The 25,472-nt window shown below is 38.6% G+C and overlaps 2 protein-coding genes, 3 non-coding genes and 1 pseudogene across 5 annotated transcripts; 4 read left to right on the top strand and 2 right to left on the bottom strand.

Moving 5' to 3' along the window:
• The first annotated feature begins 11,585 nt into the window (after positions 1–11,585).
• Positions 11,586–13,131, top strand: LOC126785767 (1-aminocyclopropane-1-carboxylate oxidase 1). Its single transcript, XM_050511406.1, has 4 exons — positions 11,586–11,731; positions 11,832–12,058; positions 12,149–12,482; positions 12,732–13,131. The coding sequence occupies exons 1-4, from the start codon at positions 11,627–11,629 to the stop codon at positions 13,002–13,004; spliced, it is 939 nt and encodes a 312-aa protein (XP_050367363.1). The 5' UTR covers positions 11,586–11,626; the 3' UTR covers positions 13,005–13,131.
• A 146-nt stretch (positions 13,132–13,277) lies between these two features.
• LOC126785766 (protein CLMP1) lies at positions 13,278–16,221 on the bottom strand. The gene has a single exon (XM_050511405.1). The coding sequence runs from the start codon at positions 15,984–15,986 to the stop codon at positions 13,680–13,682; it is 2,307 nt and encodes a 768-aa protein (XP_050367362.1). The 5' UTR covers positions 15,987–16,221; the 3' UTR covers positions 13,278–13,679.
• Positions 16,222–20,025: 3,804 nt separating this feature from the next.
• On the top strand, positions 20,026–20,149 carry LOC126789651 (small nucleolar RNA snoR111). The gene has a single exon (XR_007671567.1). It is a non-coding gene; the product is annotated as a small nucleolar RNA snoR111 (small nucleolar RNA).
• A 375-nt stretch (positions 20,150–20,524) lies between these two features.
• Positions 20,525–20,616, top strand: LOC126789639 (small nucleolar RNA Z223). The gene has a single exon (XR_007671555.1). It is a non-coding gene; the product is annotated as a small nucleolar RNA Z223 (small nucleolar RNA).
• Positions 20,617–20,659: 43 nt separating this feature from the next.
• Positions 20,660–20,772, top strand: LOC126789642 (small nucleolar RNA Z278). The gene has a single exon (XR_007671557.1). It is a non-coding gene; the product is annotated as a small nucleolar RNA Z278 (small nucleolar RNA).
• A 480-nt stretch (positions 20,773–21,252) lies between these two features.
• Positions 21,253–25,077, bottom strand: LOC126786732 (E3 ubiquitin-protein ligase COP1-like; annotated as a pseudogene).
• Between the last annotated feature and the right edge of the window lie 395 nt (positions 25,078–25,472).

The raw sequence follows: 25,472 nt of genomic DNA, 5'->3' as shown, positions 1-25,472 counted from the left end.
CTTGTATGAATGCCTATTGGTCGTACAACTTAAACAGAATTCGAAGGTATTGCTTGGAAAGCCTGGAAACAACTCTACGTACGTAAGTATATGCACCAAGGAAGCCTCAAGGATCATTCAGCTGGTGAGTTGGTACAACTTGCAAATGGCGTCATAACACAAGCCGGGCTATTGCTTATCTGATAGTTATTGATCACGGTTCTCTACCTGTGAGGAAAAACTTGAAAACACATTGTCCTGCTCGGATACAGTATTGTAGGCCTGGACTGGAGGTAGGAAATTGAACAGTACTGATCTATATTTTGGACTAAACACTACTGAACTTTAGTATTCAAAATAAAGGTCCCCTTGAATTAGGGGAGTGAGCATGAATGCATTCGTGTTTAAGGACATCACAGATTGCAAGCTTTGCTACTTAATAAGGATGTTCAAATTTAAGTGCCGGCCTGTTTTAGAATACTTTGATCGACAAATCAAATATATATTTCTTAAGTGCAAACAGCACAGCTCCTGCAAATGCCACTGATATTACATGCATGATTCATTGAGGTATAAAGAAAGGTTTGAAAATGTAATACATGATAAGTATGAATCATCTGCTATCTAACCTATCTTTATTACTAGTTTTGTTCCATATACTAGAAGCATCATCAATACAATGCAAGGTCATATTGTACATCAAATGGTCGATTATGGTTTCCAACAAACAACAGCAAGCCAATGGAGAGCATGTAAGATACCAAAGTTATGTATATGAACTTCATCTTACAAGTTTACGACAAGTTCAGGAAGACCAAAAAATACATTACAAATATGTCATTGATCTACAAGATATGTCTCCCTAAACTTTTCTGTGCTCGAAGAAGTGAAAAGATTACAATTTCTTAGTATCATGATCTGGGGCCTGGGGCTGCATCCACTCTCTTAAACTTCTTCAGCGCAGGACCATAAGGCCATTACTCCCACACTTCACATTCTCCCCAGCCCCGACCATTCCTAACCTTCCCATCCCCCTCCGATCCACCTTGGAATTCGCCAGAGCCTTATCCCCAGCTTTCACATCAGTGCCACGCTTCCTAGACTACCACTCAACCTCGCAGCCCTCACACACCCTCCTCCTCATTTTCGTCTTCTTCGATCATCTTCTTCACTCTTTATTTCGCCTTCTCAGCCTCCATCCTCACCCTCAGCACCGAGGCCTCCTCCTCATTCGGATTGATCACAGTCGTATCACTCTAGATCTTCGTCTTTGACTTGTTCTCGTCATGTAAATGGATATACCATGTATTTGGGTTATGCATGTCCACATCAACCACCTCATTATTATTCTTCAACACCATACATATACATGAAGTATGGCAATGATGCCAAGACTACTCGGTCATTCGGATCATATAAAATAAGTTCTATACGTAATTTAACTAACTTGTTCATAACATTACCCATACTATAGTATCACGTTAAAAGTATTTAGTCAATAGTCTATCCGAAAAATTGTTTATGCTATAATGATACTCTTTGCCAAGTGTCAATGATTGATGACTTGACACCAATAAGTTTAAGTTTTGGACTAAACTTTTGATTTGATATGTGTTATTTAGTTCATGCCAGCATGAGCTTCTCCATTGAAATTAGTAATCAAAAGAATATAAGAATAGAACCAACCAAAACCAACGGAGTGGGAACAATACAAAGTTTCGTGAGCCCCACTTCCTCACTTAAATCACGTTATTATATCACTGTTAATTACTATTAGGTTAGACTTTAGTTTAGGCTTTTCGATGATTCTATTTTAGGGCAAATATTGGTGGGCTGTGATCAGTATATGTGTAATAATCCTTGTAATCACTCATCGCCTATATATGCTTGCCCATGCACTGAATAGCAAATTTCCATCTTTTCAACGCAATCCATGCCATGATTTCCTTTCTTTTCTTATAGGACAAACTTTTCTAATTTATATCATGACGCTTACCAAGTTATGATTAAACTCACCACGCAAAACCGCTTAACCTCAAGTTTACATCGGAGAGTATCTTCTAGAACTTTGATCATGAGATCCGGGAGGTGGGAATATAGCTTACACCCAAAATGCACTTAATATACGAAGACATACCTCTTGTTCGTATATTTAGTATATAATAATAACTCTATACATTTAATTTTTATTTGCGTTTTGCATTAATCTCACAAGAAACTCATTTGCAGTTGTTTACATTATTGTGGTTGTTGACTGAATTATTCTTATTAGCTACTTAGCCAGTGGAATACCAACAAATCGAATGTATGTGATCGGTTAACCAACACATACCGTATAAACTATCCTATAATATTTCACAAATTGCAGCTATAGACAGTACAATCATCCATCCAAGTATTCAGAAAACAAGTGGAGCACATTATAATTAGCTTTCACTTAATCATACAATCCTATGATTAAGTAGATGATTAAGTGATGTTCATGAAACTAACCCAAGCGCGCGTGTTAAGCCAAAAGAAAAATTGATGCCATTGGAGGTTAATACCTACCTGGCACTACGCCGGCTTCCATGGTTTTTGTCTTATTTCTCAGGCCGGCGACCGCCCCAAAACTCTAGCCTGAAAAATACAAAATTACTGATCCATTTTTTCTCCCTAAAAACAACAACTAGAGCTTCTGTTTTCCCAAACCCAATGAGTTAGCAACTGGTCCATTTTTCCACTCCTCCCTTCTTCTTTTCACTTTCTTTTCTTTGTTCTATTTTGTCTCTTTTCCTTTTGCTCCATTCCCTTTCTCAAACTCCCAAATCTTCCCCTCATTTTTTTTTTGTTGGTCTGAAAATCTTCCTCTCTTCTCTTTGCTTGGCCTTGAATGAGCATCTTTGCAAATCCAAACTTACCGTTACCATTATTAATTGCCGCAGCTCATTCTCGTTTGGTCGCTGTCGATTCGGTGTGTTAGTTCCGGTGGTGGGCTTTTGTGAGCTATGGCCATAGCTTAACTGTACTTAGTTTCTCTCTGATTCTTCTTCAAGATACTCACGGGTCTTCCATGGCCTCACTTTAATCCAAACTCGCAGGTCTTTTCCCCCCTACAACTTCACTCACTGTTTGTTTTATCTTTCCATGTTTTGTGTATGTTGGGGTGTTTGGTCGTTTGGGTTTGTTCAGTTCTGTTATTCCGGTTGTGGGTTTTGGTAGGTCTCTCTCTGTTCAGTTCGACACAATGAGTCAACTCAGTCTGGTGTTACAGGAAACTGTCCGGAGGGGAAGAGAGGCGAGGACGATTCTCGAGGTCTTGAGGGGCCAAATGGACGACGGCGATGCGGCCACGGCGGGGAGGAGGAGCTTCAAGCAGCGGATGGGATTGACCGGAATTGGGTGCTGCGGGGCTGCCTGGGGGTTCGGACGGACGGCCACGATTAGCGTTCATGACGATGAAGGACAACAACAACAACACGAACATCTACAGCAACAGCAACCTCAGCAGCGGCAGCTACCCAACTTATCGCAGCTCCTGATTTTAAGCCAGACGGCAGCCGGGTCGGATTTGGATCCGGGTTGTCTGGGCCCGGTCAACTCCGGGTCGGGGATGAACCTCGCGGCGGCGCTGGCGGCGGAGAGGAATTACCGGGAGGCTGACGAGATGGCGTTGTCGGGTCGGGTCACGGCGCCGGCGACGCCGGGGAGGATGTCGCTGATGAGGCTGCTGGAGGAGACGGAAATGGACAGCTGCGAAGGGGCGGCAGCGGTGGGGGTGGGGGAGAAGAATGAGAAAGGGGCGGGGGTGGTGGGGTTTGATTCGGTGTGCTGCGTGTGCATGGGGAGGAAGAAAGGCGCGGCGTTCATACCATGTGGGCACACATTTTGCAGGGTGTGTTCGAGGGAGGTGTGGCTCAATCGAGGCTCCTGTCCCCTCTGCAACCGTACGATCCTCGAGATTCTTGATATCTTCTGACCCTCCCTGCATGGCTTGGAGATTTGCGTCGCCGTGGAATTCAGGGCCGACGGCGGTGAGGTTGACTGTTGTTGAATACTCATTATTGGAAGGTGTGGTAATGCTTCTTCTTCTTGTTGTTCTTCCTCGTTTTATAGAAATTCGATTTGATTGTTCTCATTTGTACCCAACATGATATGTTTATGAATGTAGTGGTGAAATTTTACTCTGTATTCTTCTCCTCCACTTCAGAACCAAAATGAAACTGTCATTGATGCAATAGTCTTTGTCAAACCTCACCAAATGACCAAATGTTCTTACCTAGTGTTATGTGGGATCATCCGATCATGTCCCTAGTTTAGGGTTTGAATAGCCGATCAAATTGTTCAAAGAGTTCGACCCACTTTAGTCATGGTATTTAGGGTTTAGCTAGCCTTGTAAACGTTGTAAGTTGTAACAAGATGCCATGTTCACGGATTGGCATGCGCTCTCAAAACCATTTGATTTAAAGCTTTCGCCAAATTCATGTGGCACAACAAACTCCTCAATTGGATTGAACATGTCGAAATGAAGCCGCTCTAAGCCGAACCCCCCAATAATGCAAATACCTTGAGGCCTCATAGGATGTGCTACCAAGCGTAGTGATAGATAGCAGAATGGATACTATCGGTCTATAAAATTACACTCGTAAACTCAACTTTTGTTCGCCTGGAGACTTCTCGGCTCTTACATTAGTGATCTCTTAACAACTAACTTCACATCTCTTTGCGTCTTCCTGGCCTCTTACCAAATAGTTATGAATCGGCCGCGAATTGAGGTTTTCTGAATTCCACAAAAACTCATTTTTATGTTCTTTCTGGAACCACTTGACACCCACAAAAATAACTGCACGTTACAATTAGGCATTGTTATGAGGCACGACACTTACGTACTATACCCACTAGCTATGATAAGCATTCACAATCTTACAAGGGGAAAAAAATAGTAACATTGTGCTATGTACCTTGAAAATAGTGTAGTCACTATAGTGTTTAGTGGTATATGTTATCTCGAAGCCATGATACTTGTACGGTAGATCAATGTATGTTTCATTTTCCGTATCCACAAGCTTTCCTTTGTTCAGGTTTTCTCCACGACCCATATAGTACCAAAAATGTTGTAATAGAATTTGCTCACCCACCACAATGGTGTCTAGTAGAGGTGGCAAGTGGGTCAAAAAGCATGAGCCCGGCTCGTTAAAAATCAATTCGGCACGGCCTGAGTCTGTTATTGTAATAGGTTAGGCTAAGCCTAGATATTTTAGTCAATGGGCCCGACCCATACCCGTTTTGGGCTCGGACATGGCCCGAGCAGGATAATTTCATAGGCGGCTTATAGACGCATAATTTTATATTATTGAAAACAAATATAATGATGATAATTGAATATTAGACTTTTTAAATATAAACCTCTTGATTATTTCATTATTTGAATTGCATTATGTCACAAATATTACAAAAGTAGTGATAAAAGTCGAGTTTTGACATATATAATGTTTTAGAATTAAGATTATCAAATGTGTTGTAGTATTTTATTTATTTTACTATTATAAATAGTTATATAAAACAAATATTGTAATTACACACAAAAATTATGTTAATTGTCTTATAATGCTAATGGACCGGACTGACCCGCTTCTTGGCCTGACACATACCCGAGGTCGGTCCGACATGGGCTTGGCTTGATATTTAAACTAATAGGCCGGCCCGAACCTAACACGAAAAATAAATAGGCCAGCCAAAACACGACTCATACTCGGTTTTCAGCTCATTTGTCACCTCCGGTGTTCGGGAAGTTCCTGTTCAAGTGTATATATGTCTTTGGCCTTGGGGTGTGACAACAGTCACAACACTGCTCACATATATTATCTGGCTACACATACGAAATGTAGCCCTACTGTCTTAAGTCTATATACTTCCACGTGTCTTCTGGGTAGCAGCGACTTCTTATAGCCAGGCAACCCACTAAAGCTTAGTCTTTTGGGCTCTGGGCCTGAATGAACTAGTCCAAATTTCGAAAGTCCGGGGCGGAATCCTCTTTCAAAATTGCGCGCGGTTGACTTGAGAGGGAGCTTTCTTACTTCTTAGAGTGACCCTTGATCCCTAGGAGCATCAGTACAAATCCTATTCATGCATATATAAAGCATATCTAAGCGAGCTTATCTACAATCTACTGCCCTATTACTCCACTACATATACATATTTGTCTAAAATAAAACATGTATAAGACCCTTAAAAGTGGGCATCAATATATATGCGCACAAACATAAGCATAAGCTACTCTCTTCGTTCACTAAGAAGTTGATCATCAAAATGCTTAAACTATGATCAACGTGGCCTATACATATACAATAAGAAAGAAAGAAGAAAGCATCTGTATATATGATCGAATATGATTGTTCGAGGTGATTACGTACGTAGTTTCGTAGTGGAAATCGTTTGTGAATATTACGTGCAAGTATATTATATTGACATGTTTCTTATCTTAAATGAAGGGTTCGTTCGATCGATTAGTACCTCTCTGAGCATCAAATCGGAGTCACCTAGTGGCCGGCTGCATTCGATAACTGTATAGATATAGTAAGATTCTACTTTGGAAAGGAATAAGCTTGATGTTCAGTGAATTAAGTTGCTGCGAATTTTTGTCGCCTTTACGTTGATGTTGATTCACTGAGGATTTGTGTGCACTGACATTATAATTTTGGCATCAAGGAGATTGGATTACTTGTACAGCATGCCTATTACAGAGAGATGAGACCAAAAACATATGTTAATCTTGTACGTACAATCATTAACAAAAATGGATCTAATTCTTTTGAAAATTCCGAATATTATTAACAGATAGCATGCAGCTGGCCGGGACATATACTGTATGCATATATTTGTGCTTGCACACATAGTTGTTCGTATCTCATGTGTGTTATGTGTAACGTAAATTAAACTTCAAATAAAAAGATAAGTCATACTTTGATCGGGACGTGCATGCATGCGTAACATTGTACGTATGAAGATAGTCATTTTTTTAACGTATATCTTCAATCGTGTGACATGAGAATTTGTGGGTTAATCTAGTATACATCAATGTATGTTATACATTTCACATCTGACGGTTGACAACGAATATTATTTTTTGACCTCACTAACAAAATAATATCAACCGTCGTATGTGAAATGTATAATATACATTGATGTATACTATAATTTTCTAAAATTTTTAGGTAAAAATCACAAATTTAAGATTGTTGATAGCTTTAGATGTGTCTCTAGGGGCCCATAACAATTGCACGTTGAGTAGATGGACCCATTCGTGAGTTATCCGTTACAATCATATGAACCGAAAGAGCAGCTAAACCTGTTCGAACTGCACGATCAAGGAAGATAACTGAGGGTCCTGTCCTCCTATATAAACAAATACCAACACGCGTCAATCCAGAGATCTAACTGCCCCAACTATACCTTTAACTGATTCAATGAATAGCAATTAATATACAAACACATATAAAATATATTCCAATTAGATGTTCCCATGCTTTGAAAATTAATAAGATTATATATATAACAGGTATACTGTGAGAACCAACAGATTTGAGTCAACTTAAGAAGTTGAAGTAGTATCTTTCTAACACTCACCACTAGAATGAACCCATTTAGTGACAAACTTCTTTTGTCACCTATTCTGAAAATTTCGTGACCTAAGATTTGGGTGACAAAAAAAGTTGGGTAAATTAAACAAACAGTACTCAAATTATTGGTCATTTTAACTTTTAGTATCTCATATTTGAAAACTATCGCATTAATATCTCAAGTTTCTATTTCATGTTAATTTTAGTTCATTATGTCAATTAACAGCGTTAGTAGCTTTATTTCTATCAATTTTTAAAGGCATTTTTGTCACTTTTATTTTTCACTAATTTCACTTAGTTATAGCCAACATTTTATACCATTCAAATTAACCAATTGTTATATAAGCATTTACTTTTACTTTTGAAACATTTAAATGCCTATGAGGCTATGATAGAGTTTTTGAGCATATTATTATAATAATATAATTGTTGGTTGATGGACATATACAATATGATATATATGGTGGTTTATTTTGTAATTGAAAACTTTAGCTTGTTTGTAATAATTATGGTAAATGAAGAATGCTTATTAATTTTATAATGAAATGATGTTAATTAATTAATTTAGTTTAAAAAATAGAAGTTGAAATTGGAAGAAAATGAAAGATGAAATCGAAAAATAATGAAGTCACGAAAATGCCCTTAAAATTTGTGGGAAATGAAGCCACAAACGGTGTTAACTGATGGAATAAACTAAAATTAGGTTGAAATAGAAACTTGAGATACCAATTTGATAGTTTTCAAATGTGAGATACTAAAAGTTAGACTGACTAATAATTGAGATACCGTTTGTTGAACTATTCCAAAAAAATTTGTCACCAATTTCATCACTTAGAGTGCGTGACCCATTTCAATAGGTGACGAATCCTAAGTTCGTCACTAAATTATGTTTGTGCGACAAAAAAAATTTGTGACCTAATCCCTGAGATTTTGTCACCCTTTTAATTTCTCTTATTTCTCAAGGCCAAACAACAATTAACTAGTATAAATAAAAAAATGATTAGATTCATATATTGATAATTATCACCAGGTGGCAAGTACTTCGACATGAGTTCTCATTGCTTAAATCCAAGGATATGAAGATCCTAATACAGACTGACTGTAAGGGTACTGTTATTAATATATTAACCCTTTACATCAGATATGTATATATCAGATCAGATTATAAATTTATAACTCATAAGTCCCCAATAACAAGAGTGTATAAATAGTTAAAAATACATCCGAGAAGACGATACTTACCAGGTCTTGTCATTTGTTTTATAACACACTGATTTGATTAGGTGCTTCCGTTCAATACTAGGTTTTTACAATCAAGCTCTTGTTCAATACTAGGTTTAGAATTAGACAATCTAATGATCTGATTTATCCTTAATAACTTCGTGTTGTTGATTGCATGGATGGGCAATTTGTTGAGTGCCAAAGACCAAAATCATTATCCATTTGAAGGGAATCATATTCGTCTCCTGACGATCCAATTATTCTAGTACTTATGCCTTAAAACACAATGCTCTTGATAACTATACTGTCTGTACGTATCTTATATATATATATATATATATATATATATATATATTCTTACAATTGACCTTGCTGCTAGATTGAGAGATCCAGTTATAGTTTATAAAATCCAATTTTAGGTTAAAGGGGAGGTGCTAGATTTCACTTTCAAATCGAATCTAAGCTTGGGGCAGCACCCCATTGATGATTTATTTAAATCATACAACATCCTGGCATGGGGTCTTATAAAAAAAACATCCTGGCATGGGGTCTCCCTTCCCATTTTCAGATTAAAAGGGAGGTACTACATTTCACTTTCCAATGAATGCATTTTAAGTTACTTAAAAGAAGCAAGCGAGACTGTACTGACTGTAGTAGCTATTATTTAGTTATTAGTTCATTTCGTATATAAAGTTTCAAGTTTAGTTACTCGATGTATATCATAATATCGAAGAAGAAAAAAGAAAATCTGAGCTCAGAGCTCGTTACCAAATTACCAGTCTATATTTCTACGTATGGCATGGTATCGTCATACACTAGCTAGCTCGTACATCTTAAATTAAAGTTGATCCAAAGAGAAAGCTATTTACTTGGTCGTGATATGAATGGAATGTATTAATTGCTCAGTGCTCACGCACGTAAAGATTCAAATCATTCAATAATGGTGCTGCGAAACTGGAACACAGAAACAAACAATCGGGAAGGCTTTGGCAGATAATTCACGTTTGGAATTAATAATGGCAAGCATGCCACAGCAGTTCCACATTGTCCTCTGATTAAGCATGGAATAACATGTCATGCCAACTAAGAGCTTCGCAAAAAGACATTCTAAAGCTTCTCAGTCAGAACACAAATGATTTGATAGCTATAGATCGATCAGTGACTCGGTACTATGAGTCTATGACATTTTGATTTATCTGAATTGCTACTGTTCTTTTACCTGCCCATCTGTAACAAAACTACGTAATCAAACTCAACTTAATAGTGCATGCGTTTCTCGATTACCTATCTTGGGATACAATACAGATTGTTAGAAGGAACTAGGGTGACTACTAAACAAGTCTCCTAGTCGAGACAGGAAAGTAGCTAGTGACCAAGCACGAAGTTAAAGAACGATGGAAGATGGATTCGAATTGCTGATCCAGGTGCGTAACAGTATTGAGTTACCAGGAAACTTCGGACCACTATCTAAATATAAAGGACAAGAGCAGGGCCAGCAATGGAGTAATACACTGAATCTGGAACTTGGTCCAAGAATAACGAAAGGACACACCAGTCTCTTTTCCAGTTTCTTCATGTGCTTTGCCTTTGCTTCTTTATGGAAAATATATACATTATACATATGAATTCATTCATAGCTAGCATTTTTATTGAACTAAAACTCTATTCATTTATATATTCCAATTGGTATAGCCAAAAAAACACAAAATGACCAAGTATATAACTAATAACCAAGCTATCCGTCCTGTCATTGAACATGTTACTGAAAGACCGAAAGTATTTGTTTTCAGATGGGAATTCTTTACTGCATTCTGATCAGAAATACATATTTGAAACTGACGAACGCAACGCCCTGAAGGTTTACATGGAGCTAGCTAGCTAGGATCCAACTTGAAGTTAGCCAACAAATTTCTCCTAGTTGCCCATTGTTTACTGAGTAATCCACGACCTGAATAACTGCCAAAACCACCATTGAGCATGTGCGACAATGCCTACATAAATGGTATCTAATTATCTATAAGATAATAATTCATTTGAGTCTGTATTACATATGAAACTACTAGATTAGGAACTTAATTAGAGTTAGACTTGATTCCCCTCCACTGTAAACAAAGAAAAACTTCTTCCATTTTGTACGTTTGGCTTGTTGATGATCATGATGATCAATTGATGTTACCTTTTGCGGCATGCAAATAAAAAAGTTCGGCATAAATAGCACTCGGTAAAATGCTGACCGATATGCTTTGTTTCTGCTTTCAAAAACATGCACCACGAATACTTCCCTATTTGCAGGCTTTAATGTTTGCTGATAATTGGCATCTACAGAAATACAGAATGATATTATGGATTGTTTCTCCGTACAAACTCATCATAGATAACCAAAAATAAATAAATATGGTGTGTTCTCGCATCCATTTCATAAGGTATTTACTTTTGTTATTTGTAATCTCCTATATTGGAAGGTTTGTTACATGTAAATTACTTCCCAATTAAGATGCATGATATATGAAATTCCGTTCATACATTACAATCCAGTTTGAAATAGCTAGGGTACGTAGTTACTTATAGTTTGTGCGACCTTGATTTTCCACAATAAAGTAGAAGAATATATATTGTATCTGAAAGACTATGAAAAATGACTCTACAAGAGATCATGGCCACATAACTAGGCAGGGTCCATCTGATTTTTCTTATTTTCTAAAATTCCAAATAATTACAGCTTGCCACTCCAAAACGCCTATAAATTAGAGTAATGCTAGAACTCAACACTTGCATTCGAAAGAGAAGTCTGAGAGAGACATCAAAGACAGAAATCAAGATTTATCGAAATGGAGAACTTCCCGGTTGTTAACATGGAGCAACTCAAGGGTGACGAGAGAGCAGCAACTATGGAGAAGATAAACGATGCTTGTGAGAATTGGGGTTTCTTTGAGGTAATAATATATGTAACCTGGATATCAATAGATCCTTTTCATGTTTTGAATTGTTTTGTTATGTATGTAAACCAATTCCTTTACATGTGCATATATGAAGTTGGTGAACCATGGGATATCCCATGAGTTGATGGACAAGGTGGAGAAGCTCACAAAGGAGCACTACCGAAAGTGCATGGAGCAAAGGTTCAAGGAAATGGTGGCAAGCAAAGGCCTCGAAGCTGTCAATTCTGAAATCGAAGATTTGGACTGGGAAAGCACCTTCTTCCTGCGCCACCTTCCCTTCTCCAACATTTCCCAAGTCCCCGATCTCGACGAAGAATTCAGGTAATACTCCATCACAGATCAGACATGATTAGTTTTTAACTTTTAAGTATTATGTAGCATGCATACTGACAAGTTGTTGGATCACTTCAGGGAGGCCATGAAGGAATTTGCAGCGGAGCTAGAGAAACTGGCCGAGCAACTGTTGGATTTGTTGTGTGAGAATCTGGGGCTGGAGAAGGGTTACCTGAAAAAGGCTTTCTATGGATCCAAGGGACCAAATTTTGGGACCAAGGTGAGCAACTACCCTCCATGCCCCAAACCGGACCTGATCAAGGGACTCCGGGCACACACCGACGCCGGAGGCATCATCCTACTGTTCCAAGATGATAAGGTCAGCGGCCTACAGCTCCTCAAAGATGGCCAATGGATTGATGTGCCCCCAATGCACCACTCCATCGTCATCAACTTAGGTGACCAACTTGAGGTATAGATACCCACTACATACTTTGCATTATTATTTTGCCATACAAGCGTCAGAAGATAATTGTTGTTTTACTTATAAATTGTATATTGTATAGATGAATCTCCGAGAAAGAAAATTAATAAAGCAGACGGATATAGCTAGAGAATCCGGGCCTTGCCAAACTTCCTTAGTTTTGAACTTTTGATCACTAGCAGCCTACAACAATCTTATTTTAGAACTCAACATCGTTTTTGCCTATAATGTCTTCAGGTGATCACTAATGGCAAGTATAAGAGTATATTGCACCGTGTGATAGCACAACCTGATGGAAACAGAATGTCGCTAGCCTCGTTCTACAACCCTGGCGATGATGCTTTTATCTGTCCGGCACCAGCAATGCTGGAACAACAAACCGAGGAATGCACAACTTATCCAAAATTTATGTTTGATGACTACATGAAGCTCTATTCAGGCCTCAAATTCCAAGCAAAGGAGCCAAGGTTTGAAGCCATGAAGGCCATGGAAACAATCGCGACGGTTTGAGCCCCGAAAACAGTCCCATTAGGCTCAGTGTCCTAGTCTTTGTGTAGTTACTATTGTAATAACAGCTTTGCTATAAGAGCTTTGTCTGTTAGTATCTGTGTGTGTGTGCTTACTATTGTAATAACAGCTTTGTTTGTTAGTCTGCGTGTAGCTATATTTGTAATAAGCTATTTGTTTGAATATTACAACAGTACTTATGTACCAGTACAAAGAAAAAGAAGAAGATCAAAGCATTAGTAAACCAGACTGAATAGAATAGGAGCAGCAAGCTAATAACGGAAAATTACATTCATCAGTATTGAGAAAATTGTTTCAGAAAATGTCACATCTATCAAGGATAAAGTTTGCAATTTCAAACCGCACTGCACTAAATAAGAGCAGGAAAGAAAAAATCAGACCCTATGACACATAAATTTGACACTTCTAACTCATCACCACAGCAAAACCTGTTTAGAAATAGTCATCTTTACCGCACGAACGTTGCCAAAATCTTTTTGAGTACACACATGACGGAGCTGCACCTCCAATCTTCAGAACCGAGTAAAAGAAATTCCAGTATTCCACCATTTGGTGTAGAACAACCAAGCACCTTCATCTCTCCACCAGTTTATTCTCATGGTTAACAAGCACCTCATGAAGATTTATCCCAGAAGCCACCATTCAATAAACAATATCTCACTTCTCTGCAGCAATCACACTGTCTTTAGTCGCTTCACTAGACACGGTATTTTCTAGAGCCTGAACTGTTTTTTCACCTTCCTCTACTACAGCAACCTTTGAGCAATGATTTTTTAGAACCATTGCAATGTCAGCCTCAGAGGCTCCAGCAAGCTTAAAGCGCTCCACAGCAGCATCCAAGTTCGTCTCCCAACCATCTAGCCCCAACTTGCATTCAACCTGGGATCGCTCAAAAAGCATGTTACCCCAGAAGAGATGGATCTGCGATCTCATAACAGCTGCCTGTTCGGCTGCCTCATCTGCGGTCAACTCTGTTGCTCCTGATGACTCACCTTCATTGCCACTTCCTTGCTTTTTCCTTCTTTTCAGCATTTCTTCCTTTTTGTTTGGAGTTGGATCCTTTAGCTCCTTTGCTCTCTGCTCCTCCAGCTTCTCCCACATCTCAGTGGCTACTTTCATCTTCTCTTCTGCACTGTCAAATAACTTCAGCATTTCTGTAGAATCACACGTCGAGAGATCTATTTTCTTAGCAAGTGCAAATGACCAATGAAGTTTCGCCATTTCAAACTGCTGCTGTCCCAGTGCTAGCAAACCCTCATAAAAGTCAGGTTTGATCGCGAGAGCCTCCTCATACTTCTCTCTGGCCAATGAATACTTATCCTTGACCCAGTCATACGCAGTTTGAAGTTGTGTCGCCACTACATCCTTTCCAGCAGACTCATCCAAGGGAATTCGCTTCCTTGCCGCACACATATGGACATTACCCCAGTTAAAGAAAGCCAATGCAGCCACCTCCTGAAACTTTGAGGCAGCCTTGTCAAAAAGACTCTGAGCTTCTTCACTGGTTACTGCCTCCTCAAGCGCTTCAGAGCACAGCTCCATTCCCAGCTCATGCAAGTCAATATGAGCATCTGGATCAATGCCAACATGGCTGCGGAAGAGCTGAGAAAACTCAAACAACCAATCATCCATCTCTAGTTCCTTGCACTCAGGATCTTCTCCAGCTCCTGGTTTCTCTTTCGGTGCTTCTTTCTCTGTCTTATCAATTTCATCATCAGCAGGTTCCAAAACAGATTCACCAAGTGATGAATGAGAACCAGTCTCATCTTCTTTGATCCCCTCACTTTCAACAGGTTTCTCCTCCTCTTCTTCCAACAAAGGTGGCTCCTGCTCAGGGCTCACCTCCACAATATGCAATCTCAACATCCCAATTGTTTCGGCCTTATCTTTAGGATCCTCTGCAATAACTCTGTCTGCAGATGACTCGGCCAATCTGAGTTCAGGGGTACATGTTATAGTCACCAAATCACCATCATTATCCTTATACTTGATCAAAACTGACTTTGATGACAGAAAGCGTTTTGTCACAGTCTCTCTCAAAACTCTGAAATTGCAGTTCACAGGCATTTGCGCAAGCCTTATGTCATGATCATACACAAGCTTCAATGGTCTCCACCGAATCGCAGCCTCCGCACGAACAGGCAATGCAACCGACGAAGAAGACGATATCTCCTTCTGGTTACCCTTACTCGGGTTAGAAGATCTCGAACTACCATTAGCAGGCTTCAACACAAGCTTCGGGAACTGAGGTTTCCCATCCTGTCCATTCTCAGCTGGCGAAACCGTCTGCTGCTTCTCCGGCTTAATAACCGACGGCAGAACAGAACCCCCAGCAGAACCAGCTCCCTTCTTCGGCACAGGCCGCGCAGGCAAACACGGCCCCAGACCACCAATCGGGGCGCCACGAACAGCAGACGCCCCGAGAGCAGCAGGCGACGGGCGGCTCTGTAGGTCCTGCTGAGCCTCCTGCCGAGGCCCAAGCGCGGTCCTGACCCGCTGCGCAATCTCCAGAGCGTCCCTATGATTCGGGTCAGCCCCCAACAGCACCTGAACATCCTGCATCGCCATTTCGTGCTTTCCTACAGCCTCGTACGCCCTGGCCCTCCTCAGCAGGGCCCTAACAAATCTCGGCTGGACCTGAATCGCCATCGAGCACTCGGCAATCACAGTTTCGTAATCAATCGGCTTCATTTGCATCAAGCAGGCGGCCCTGTTGCTGTGGAAAATGGCCCTGTCGAGGTGGTTCTTGGGAGTGAGCTTGAGAGCATTGTCGTACTGCTCGAGAGCGCCGACATAGTCCTTGCTCTGAAACCTCTTGTTGCCTTCCTCTTTGAGCTCGTGGGCTCGTTTCAGAAAGATTGAAGAGTCCAAATCGACAGTGCCATTAGGAACCGGTTTCGAATTGCTATCATTCGACACCTGATTTAAACCTCCCTTCTTCTTCCTACCCCCGGATTTCCCCATTTATATACACAACTTCCTTATCTCTATCTACCTCAAAATTTGAAGAATCTGAAACTGAAAAGTACTGAAGAACAAAGCTTGGGACAGTTTTTGGGTGATAATTGAGGTGAAATAGAAATGGGTACTTACCAATGAGCAAGGTTGAAGAAGCAGCAGAGGCTCCGATTCTGATGGATGGGGAATTTGGGTACACAGCGACGGAGGGAGGAGGGAGATAAAACCCTTGGATAGTCTTTTGGGCTCAAACCCTAGATAGTTTGGATGGATTCCGTCTTGGGTTTAATAAACTAATCGTGCGGTCCCACATTGGATCAGTTTCCACCGTTTGATATTTGGTACAGTATACTTTTACCGGTAGTATTTTTTTTTACCTTATAATTACTTTTTTGAAATGGTAATTATAAGGTAAAAAAATACTACCTTATAATTACATTAACTTCATTTGATTTTTGATTAATGTAACCCTAAAGTCACATAAAAAGCATGAGATAACTCATGTAGTATGTACATATTGCTTCAATTATATCACCTTGATCACATTTCTTAATGTTATATATGTGGCCTTCTTCTACAAGTTGCATCAATGTCACTTGCTAATCTGATATCACCGCTTCTTTATTTATAAATCATACAACATCTCACTAGGCAAATCAAATATCTTATATATATGAGATGTTGGAGATAATTAAATCAAAATGATATAAACTCGTTATAACTTGTGTTAACGAGTTGTGTTGGAGTCATATTTTTTAAGTTTTTAATGTCTAAGGGCATCAACAGTGAGAGTTCTCTTAGTACCTATAAATAGTTAAGATTTAACCATCAATTAGCTTGTTAATGAGTTATGCTCTAGTAGATACATAAATTTAAATTGAGTTATAAATTTAACGTTAACAAATTTAACAAATCTTTTTCCCAACTCTAGCCTGATTTAACTATACATTTTAGCTATTCTGCTGGATATCAAAATTAACAAAAAACTAGCTAAATTTTAGATTATTTAAAAGTAGTTCTTTATGTAAGAGTTAAAATTCAACCGCCTTGTGTCTGTCATACCTTTAAGTATTAGGTAGACAGACGCGTTATCAAATTACTATTAAAAGATAAACTTGGTGATGAGCATAATTAACCCAAACTAAGACAAGCACCATGCATGTTGCCAATAGTAAGAGAATGACTAGTGTTACATATAACGATAATGTTATTATCAATTAGGATTCCAATCATCCACTTATTAACCTCTAATGTGAACGGGAAAGAGTGTTAACGATACATTTTGATGAATTATCAATGACATACCATACACTAAAAACAAGAGTTTATGTAATGTCTTGTTCCACCTACCCTAGCCTTGTAGTGCAAAATTGCTTACTACATGTCGACTGTTATTATTCGTAACACTTATCTTAATTATATATACTCTAATAACTAGAAGAGGGCTTGCTAACCATTTCTAAAAAAGTACCATTTTAACCTTCAAAGATTATTACTCATAAAATAGGGAGGGATATAATAGTAACTTGTAAAATAAACAGATAATTCAAAATAAAAGATATCTAAATAATTTCCACATATATCTTAAAGTAACAACCCACATCTCTAAATAACCACCTTATTTCAAATTTTGGTCACCAAAACTTATAGTAACAGTTGATTTTCTAATCGGCAGTAGCAGCTAATGTTGTTTTATGACAGTAATATGTATTTTTCAATTGACAGTAGCAGTTATTTTCATAGTCGACATAAATATATCCTCCCATTCAACAATATTACATTTAAAGTCGCAGTAGCATCTAGCTTCATAATTGACAGCATCAAGTTGCTTGTAATTTGTAAGTCATAGTAACAACTAGTGTCATATTCGACAGTAGCAGATAGTTTCTCAATTGACAGTAGCAAGTAATTTCCTAGTGGACAGTAGCAGGTAATCCCCATTCAACATAGATGTGATGGTTTAAAGAGAGTTAAAAAGTAAAATATCATATAACATGTGGCAACTTATTATTATGTTGTACTTATTTGTAATTTTCTATCATAATTTACTCAATTAAATGTGTAAGTGATTTTTTTGTAAAACAAAATTTTGTCATGTACCTATGTGTAGTTTGTTACTTTAGTTAAGATTGGTTTGTTCTCGATGATATAACTAAATTAAGGTATCCTCATTCATCGAAATAATATTAAGATATACTCATTGCTCATATGTGGATATGCCTAGTAATTTCCAATATCAAATACAAGAAGGGTGGCCATCTATGATGATCTTGTAGTGATTTTTGGAAATAAAAGTGCATATACACGTTATATCTCAACTTATTATGAATGGACTAACGTGGGAATTAGGTGAGTAATGCTCTTGTGCTTTATGATAGGTAATAGGTAGATTATCAATGAGAAAATTGCATCAAAATCATTAAACCCAGTGTTGATGACAAGAGAGTAAGATTTTGGCATAGGTAAGAGGGATTTTGTAGATCTATCTCTCTTTGCTACACAAAGGAAGAACATGAAAACATTTTGAAAGTTGCAGTCCGCACCATAATAGATTTTGAAAACTATAATTTGGAACAGTGACCCTAGAGAGAAAAATGTTAGGAATACTGAAGTTTTAATCTTTGGGGTTGGATGATAATGACAAGCCAACCTATTACCAGAGTAATCAAGAATATGGGCAACCGTGGAGTGAGAAGCTACCATTTGCTTTGCTTGCAGCATGGACAAATTAACCAGAGCCAAGAACAGGGTCAAGTTACTCTTTTCATTGAATAAGAGAGCACAGAGGATAGAGTAGAGTGTCGAATCGAGTATCCCGTAAATAATAGCGCTTACCAATAACAACGAATCTGTTTAATGAGGTCCAACACATTCTTTGATTCATAACATATATTGATTTGGTAGGATGTGATTTCTCAGTTATATTGATGTCACTGGCTATCCTAGAGAAAGTTTGAAGTCTGGATAATTTCTTGCGTATAGTCGCGGTGTCTAAGTGTCACTATGTAGTAGTTTTACATTTTTGACAACGATAGAGTAAAATGAGAGAAATTGCAACAGAAGAATAATGCATATATAGTTAGGAGAATTTTTGCAGAATGAAACCAGGTAGAGAAGCATCTATAATTAAGATCCTATAGACACAAAATTTAACTGTAAAACCCAGCAGACGGAAAACAGATTCCACTCTAAAACTGCAGAACCTCTGTGTGGCTCAGCTTCTTTGCTCCTGGGAAGTTTGTCACATGGAACACCTAGGGTGCATCCGTGCATAAATATCCAAATGCATTCATGATGCCATTGGCAGAATCAACATTCCAACTTAAGACTAAGAGCAAATGCATCAGGATAACATTGTGATAAACCAGATTTGATATTCAAATGTGTATCATTTCATCGAGGGAAGAGACAAGAGATTAACACCTATTACCCAAAATGATTGTTGTATTACAACGAAAGAGGCAAGGTAAATCAATGCCTAACAAATTGAATAACAACTACAAATAACAAACCACGACTGCATAACGCGATGAAAACACATGGTGTTAGTTTAGAACTCTAGACGAATGAGTAAATATGAGGTGGTCCGCAAATTTATTATCCATAAGCATGCTAGTAATGCTACTGTTATTATTCGTAACACTTATCTTGATTATAACTATAACCCATGAATATATAGAAACAAAAGAGATTGTAATGAGCAGCCTAGCAAGGATGGCCTTTCTACAGTTTGGGGGCTACTACTCCCGCCAAAGATACGGGGCGGGTAGCAATGGACGCGGGTGCAATAACGGCCAATGTAACTGCACCGTTAAAAGGGTACTTGGGTAATTCAACAATGGAACAAATAGGGTTTCACGACTCTATAAATACCCACCATTCTGTGCTGTTGATCAAAATTGTTCGATGCGCCTCCTTCGTTCCTTTATCTCTCTGTTTGCTCTCTTCCGTGTCTAGAACGCTAATTTTTCTTTTCCGTCAAACTCATCAGAATCTTTGTGCTCTGTTTTTTAATGTGAAATCCCTTCTAAATTCCTCTGTTCTGTAAATCAACGAGGGACGAATTTTGTGTCTCTTAGGTTGGAAGAACATGGAGGCATAGCGAATGGGCGAGTCATCGTTTCAGTCGTCGTTGCTAGTTAGGCGTTCTGATTGTTTCTCGTCTAAATTTGTTCTCTTTAGTTGAGATTGGTTTGTTCTACTTTGATGGTGGGCAATAAAACAGAGTGCAAATGATGTTTGAATTTTTATAATTTTCTTCACTTTGAACCGATTGGAGTGTTTTCTCCTTGTGGATGCTTATATTCACTGATGCACTCTTTGTTTTGTTTTTCTAGCTTTGAGATTTGGTATTGAAATGTCTTCCAAACTTTGTTTTACAGATCAGAATTCCATAAACCCTGAACATTAGCATTTTATAAACAATGCAAGATAGTAAGTATCATAATGGATTTTACTAAAGGTTGATACTTGGATTAGAACAAATGAATTAAAGAGCTTAGCTTCGATAGATGTATGCAAAAGTTTGAATCTTTGAAAGAAAATATTGGCAGTGATGATCAATTTTACAGCTTTATGCCAGTTCTGCTTCAGAAAATTCGTGATAGAGAGAGCTGTCTTATACTCTGAGCCTTGGAATCTCAGTAAAAAATGAATCTTTAGTTTTTGTTTTGAACAAGACCATTGATGATTCAATCCGTTTGTTGGAGGTGTAGTCTAGCCGAGACCCTGAAAAGGGAGAACCCCTTGGTGAAGCTGCATTTCATATGACATAAATGGATTCAACTGAGGTTTAATGAAGCTACATTTCATACGACTTTAATATCGATTCAACCGAGTGATTCAACTGAGGATTGATTCTATAACAAAACTCGGCAAAGCATCTAGTTAATGCTATTGCTTGACCATAATGTTTTGCCCTAATTGCCAATTTGCTATAATCACCACTACTTTTTTTAATTTTTATTTCTGCCGATTTGTTAATTTAATTTTACATAACTTGCCAATTTAATATCTTAATATTAATTTGTCAATTTGCTAACTTTAAGTAAAATTTACTACTTTAGACTTTCAATATTAACCAATTTGTTTATTTGGATTTTCATATCAAGTCAATACTGTATCAGGGAGAATTAAAGAATTGATATGACAAAATGATAGAAAATTAGCTAATTTTAGAAACACATGGTAGCAAATTGGCAAAATTAATCATGTTGACTAATTATGGATTTAGAGTAGTAATTTGGCCTAAATAAAAAATAAAAAATTGTTGTGGCAAATTGACACTAAGATGATTCATAAGGTAGCAAGTTAGCTATTAAGCCTAATGTTTTTGAGTTCTATACAATCTTCGATTTGAGAGTGCTAATAATGCTGCCTGAGTTGAATTCCTGCTCAGGCTGCAAGGACAAGAACTTTAATCGTTCCTTGGCTGTTTGCCGTCAATATCATTGGACTATCCTTCTTCCAACACACAGCACTGATAAAGTATGATCCTGCACCATTGCCTTCGGCGTTGTAATTTAAATCCGATGACCCGAATTTATGCCAAGCCATAGGTTTTGGGATACCCTGCAAACAGTCATCAACGTTAAAATTGACTATACGAGGAACTAGATCACAGATTTGGCAATTGTAGTTGGTTTCCTAACCTTATGATAAACAAAAACTTCATTGGTTTCACTGCCACAAGCAATGTAGTCATTATTCACTGCGAGACCTACGAAGTTCTTCTCATTCATGTGTCCTCTATACGTGCACAACTGTAAAAAATCATGAATTAGTGTAAACTCAATTGGAAGCTTAGTGAAACGATGAGTTTCAGTCCACTGAAAATATAACAGCGCCGTGATAACTCACCGGCAAGTTATCCTTTACATCCCACAATCGTAATGTGCTGTCAGTCGATGCAGAAGAAAGTTCATTGTTAGACAAGAATTTCACATATGAAACAGCTTTCCTATGCCCACTAAACACATGCAGGGGTTGGCTGGCATTTCTCAAGTCATAATAATGAATGTGGTGATCTGCAGAACCAACCTGCAAAATGTTGTTCAGGTGTCATGGTTTTACCAGCTATATGTCTCCTTTGTTGATTAAAACCAGTAATTGGTAAAATAGCATGCAGGTAAAGAAAGCTTCTATATAGAGAAAAGAATGTGCACATAAGTGCAATTTGAGAACAGACTTACTGCAACGAAATAGCTGGATCCAGGATTATAATTGACAGAACAAATGTTTGCCTTCATGTCGATGTTTATAACACTCTGTTCTTGATTTGTGCACCAAATTTTGACCTGTTCGTCAAGGCAAGTACATGCTCAGCGTAGTTATGATCCTCAATCTAATACCTTTCCTAGCTTACTGTGACTATGAACAGTTACTAAGAGATAAAGCTCTGAAAGATTGGTGCTTGAAGTTCCAGTTACCTTGCAGTCATCACTTCCAGACACAAGCATGGAAGGATCAGTGCTTGAAAAATCAACACTCCAAGCTCGCTTTTCATGCTCTTCATATTCCATGACACTCTGAACAGATATTTCTTAGTTAAGTAATTGGATGGAACTGTGCCATATTGTATTAGACTATTAGCAGTATACGCAAAGCAAGGAAGTTTCACTACCTGACGAGTATTTACATCCCAAACTGTTACTATCCCCTCATAGTCGCTACTAGCAATTTGGTTTTTAGTGTACTTATTCCAACTCAAGCAACTAAGTTTGGATCGTGTTGATATTTCTTCAACAGCACAGTGGACATCTTCAGGTTCATTAATCACCTGGAGGTGATTGGAGAGCAACATCAGTAACTCAAAGCATAATGCCTAAAGGTGAGGGACCAAAGCCTAGCAAATGATTTTCATATGAAGAAGCACCATTGGAAACACAAAGGTATATCCATCACAAATAAAACATCCGTATATGAAACAGACACAGAGCTACCATCTTCCCTGAATAAATTAACAGAACTTTCGAGAATTAAATTGACACTTACCGAGGAAAACTCAAAAACCTTGATGCACCTTGAAACCCCAGCAGTAGCAAACAATTCCTCGTCTCGATCAAATTCTATACTGTAGCAAATATGGTGGAAATGTCAATTACTAACAGACTGTAGCATAACCGGCTGATGCAAGGAGAATCTCTCCAGCAATTATTTTCAAGATTGTGTGACATGTGTGCATTTCCAACCTTTAAGAGTCCATGGCGTGTTAAAAGTACAGAAGGAATGACATGAGCACTCACCTCGACACAATATTTGCAGAGTGGAAAATATCACCTTGTCTGAGTTCAGAAATGACCCTCAATCGACTGGTTCAAGCAACCAAATACCAACTAGAAGGTGTAAGTATCTATATCTGGACAGGGTAAACTAAGAGATACTTAAAACTGATTCTTATAAGTTTGTACCTGTATTGTGTAAATCCCTTTAGTACAGAATGGAAGTCTTCAAGGCTTGGATTATAACCTTCTACATCCATAGCATTTAAACCCCTTTGTCTGTTCCAATTTCGCCGCTTTTGCAAGTAACAGTCTTGTAGGTCGTTGTACTGTTGAAACATGAAGAGATGACATAAAGAAAAGAATAGCCCCATATAATGACTCAGGATCCTATAAAAATTTAGCTAGTAGCCTATCTGAAGTGCAGAACTCCTCGGTCTAACCACAACAAGTAACTCTTAACATCACACATTTCTAATGTCACATTAAGTACAAGTCCTGTTCTGGAAACAAACATGATAAGGAAAGATATAGTGGATATTCTAAAGGTTCTTAACATCCACAACAATTGGTCAGGCAGGTAAAAAACTCACTTCGCTGCATTACTAACCTGCGAATGGACTCGCCTTTTCCTTGCCACCGACAGTCCTCCTTGTGGATTTACAGGCTGCATATACCTCGTATGGGTTTGCATATCGTTTACAACCGGCCTGTGCTATGTAAATTGATAGAACTCATCTGCGCTTGCACATCTTGCGCACTATAAACAATGTCATTTCTCTGCTGTTCATCACCAAGCAGCCTCAGTCTCACTGACCTACCCTGTTGTTGGCTGTATAGCTCAATTCTACGTCTCTCCACCGCAATCATGTCCTCCTTAATGTAATCAAGATCAGCTTGTATCTGCCATGGAAACTCTCACATAAGCATCGAATCGTCTATAGGCCAAAAACGTACTAATTACACACAGAAATCACCACAACAAATTTAATCACTCTAGTCTCAATCTACCTCATTGAGCTCTTCTAGCTTTTGCCTCTTAAGGCAATGCAAGAAACCAAGCATGACCTCCATGCTCGACTCGGACTCTTGCATCTCCATCTTCCTCTTCTTCTCTTCAAGAAGAGACAACAACCCCTCCACCTCTCTAACTGACATATCGGAACCCTGTCTAATTAATTACCAAACAACAAGTCACTCAAAATTACACAACAAAACAAAACAAACAATTCCCCAGTCCAAAATGTGTACTAGTCATTGCTGACCTCATGCAATTTCCGCCGCAGATTCTCCAACGGCGATCCTGTCCTCTCCATCTGATACGCCGACGACTTTCTCAACCACTACAACAACAACAACAACAACAAACACTGAATATCAACAATTGAACTTCCAATCAATTACATTCAATCAATTAGGGTTTCTCCACGAACCTTGTCGAGCAAGAAATTAGGGAAGATGAGGCTTGGGGTTAGGTATTGACTGCAGCAAGGACAATCACTCTTGGTTCCGAGATGAGTGACGATACAGCTATGGCAGAAGCTATGGCCACAAGCAGTGAGGAAGGCGTCTCTTATCACTTGTATACATATCGGACACATCAAGTCCTTATCCACCGTACTCTCCTTCTCAAACGCCGCCGCTTCCTCCGCCGTCCTCGGCTCCAGCTTCACCACTGCCGGAACCATTGCTCCTCCTCCCATCCAATTCTCCAACTAACCCTATATGGATTAATGGGACTCGACTCTATAAATTAAAAAGATAACCAGAGTTTTAAAGGAGAGGAAGAAGATGAGGAGGACATGAAGGCAGTGATGGAGTTGAGGAGTCAGTTTCAGTGTCTAGAGAGTAGTCGTCGTCGTTGCTTGGGAGATTTGACAGGGTTGTGAGGGCGATAACGGTCCACGTAAAACCTACGTGCGCTTTGTTTTTTTTTCTTTTCAAAAGATGTAAGAACCAGCGAGCTTTGAACACGATGCTTCAACTGGTTCGGGAAAATAGTAAACCAGAGCTAGGTACGTGGTAAAACATGTACTAACTTAAGAAACTAACACCTACTCTACCCACTCTTCCTCTTACCAATTAAGTACAAATCTCTTTCTCTTAACCGATCAAAATTATGTACCAAACTACCAATCATGTTGGTATGTAACAATGGTAACATCGACCCGAACCACTCGTGTATAACAATACGGACGAAGTGGCTCGGGTACGACGATATAGGCAGATTGCTAAGGAGTTAGAGCTTTGTCATTCACCGTTGTGTTAGGTA

This window comes from Argentina anserina, chromosome 3, assembly GCF_933775445.1.
Source record: "Argentina anserina chromosome 3, drPotAnse1.1, whole genome shotgun sequence".
Classification (NCBI taxonomy): domain Eukaryota; kingdom Viridiplantae; phylum Streptophyta; class Magnoliopsida; order Rosales; family Rosaceae; genus Argentina; species Argentina anserina.
Note: the sequence above shows the minus strand (reverse complement) of the source record. Positions and strands in the feature narration are given on the sequence as shown.

Coding starts and splice junctions, on each gene's coding strand:
- LOC126785767 (XM_050511406.1), top strand. CDS start 11,627: ATGGAGAACTTCCCGGTTGTTAACATGGAGCAACTCAAGGGTGACGAG. Junction 12,059..12,148: donor GATCTCGACGAAGAATTCAG/GTAATACTCCAT, acceptor GGATCACTTCAG/GGAGGCCATGAAGGAATTTG. Junction 12,483..12,731: donor ACTTAGGTGACCAACTTGAG/GTATAGATACCC, acceptor TAATGTCTTCAG/GTGATCACTAATGGCAAGTA.
- LOC126785766 (XM_050511405.1), bottom strand. CDS start 15,986: ATGGGGAAATCCGGGGGTAGGAAGAAGAAGGGAGGTTTAAATCAGGTG.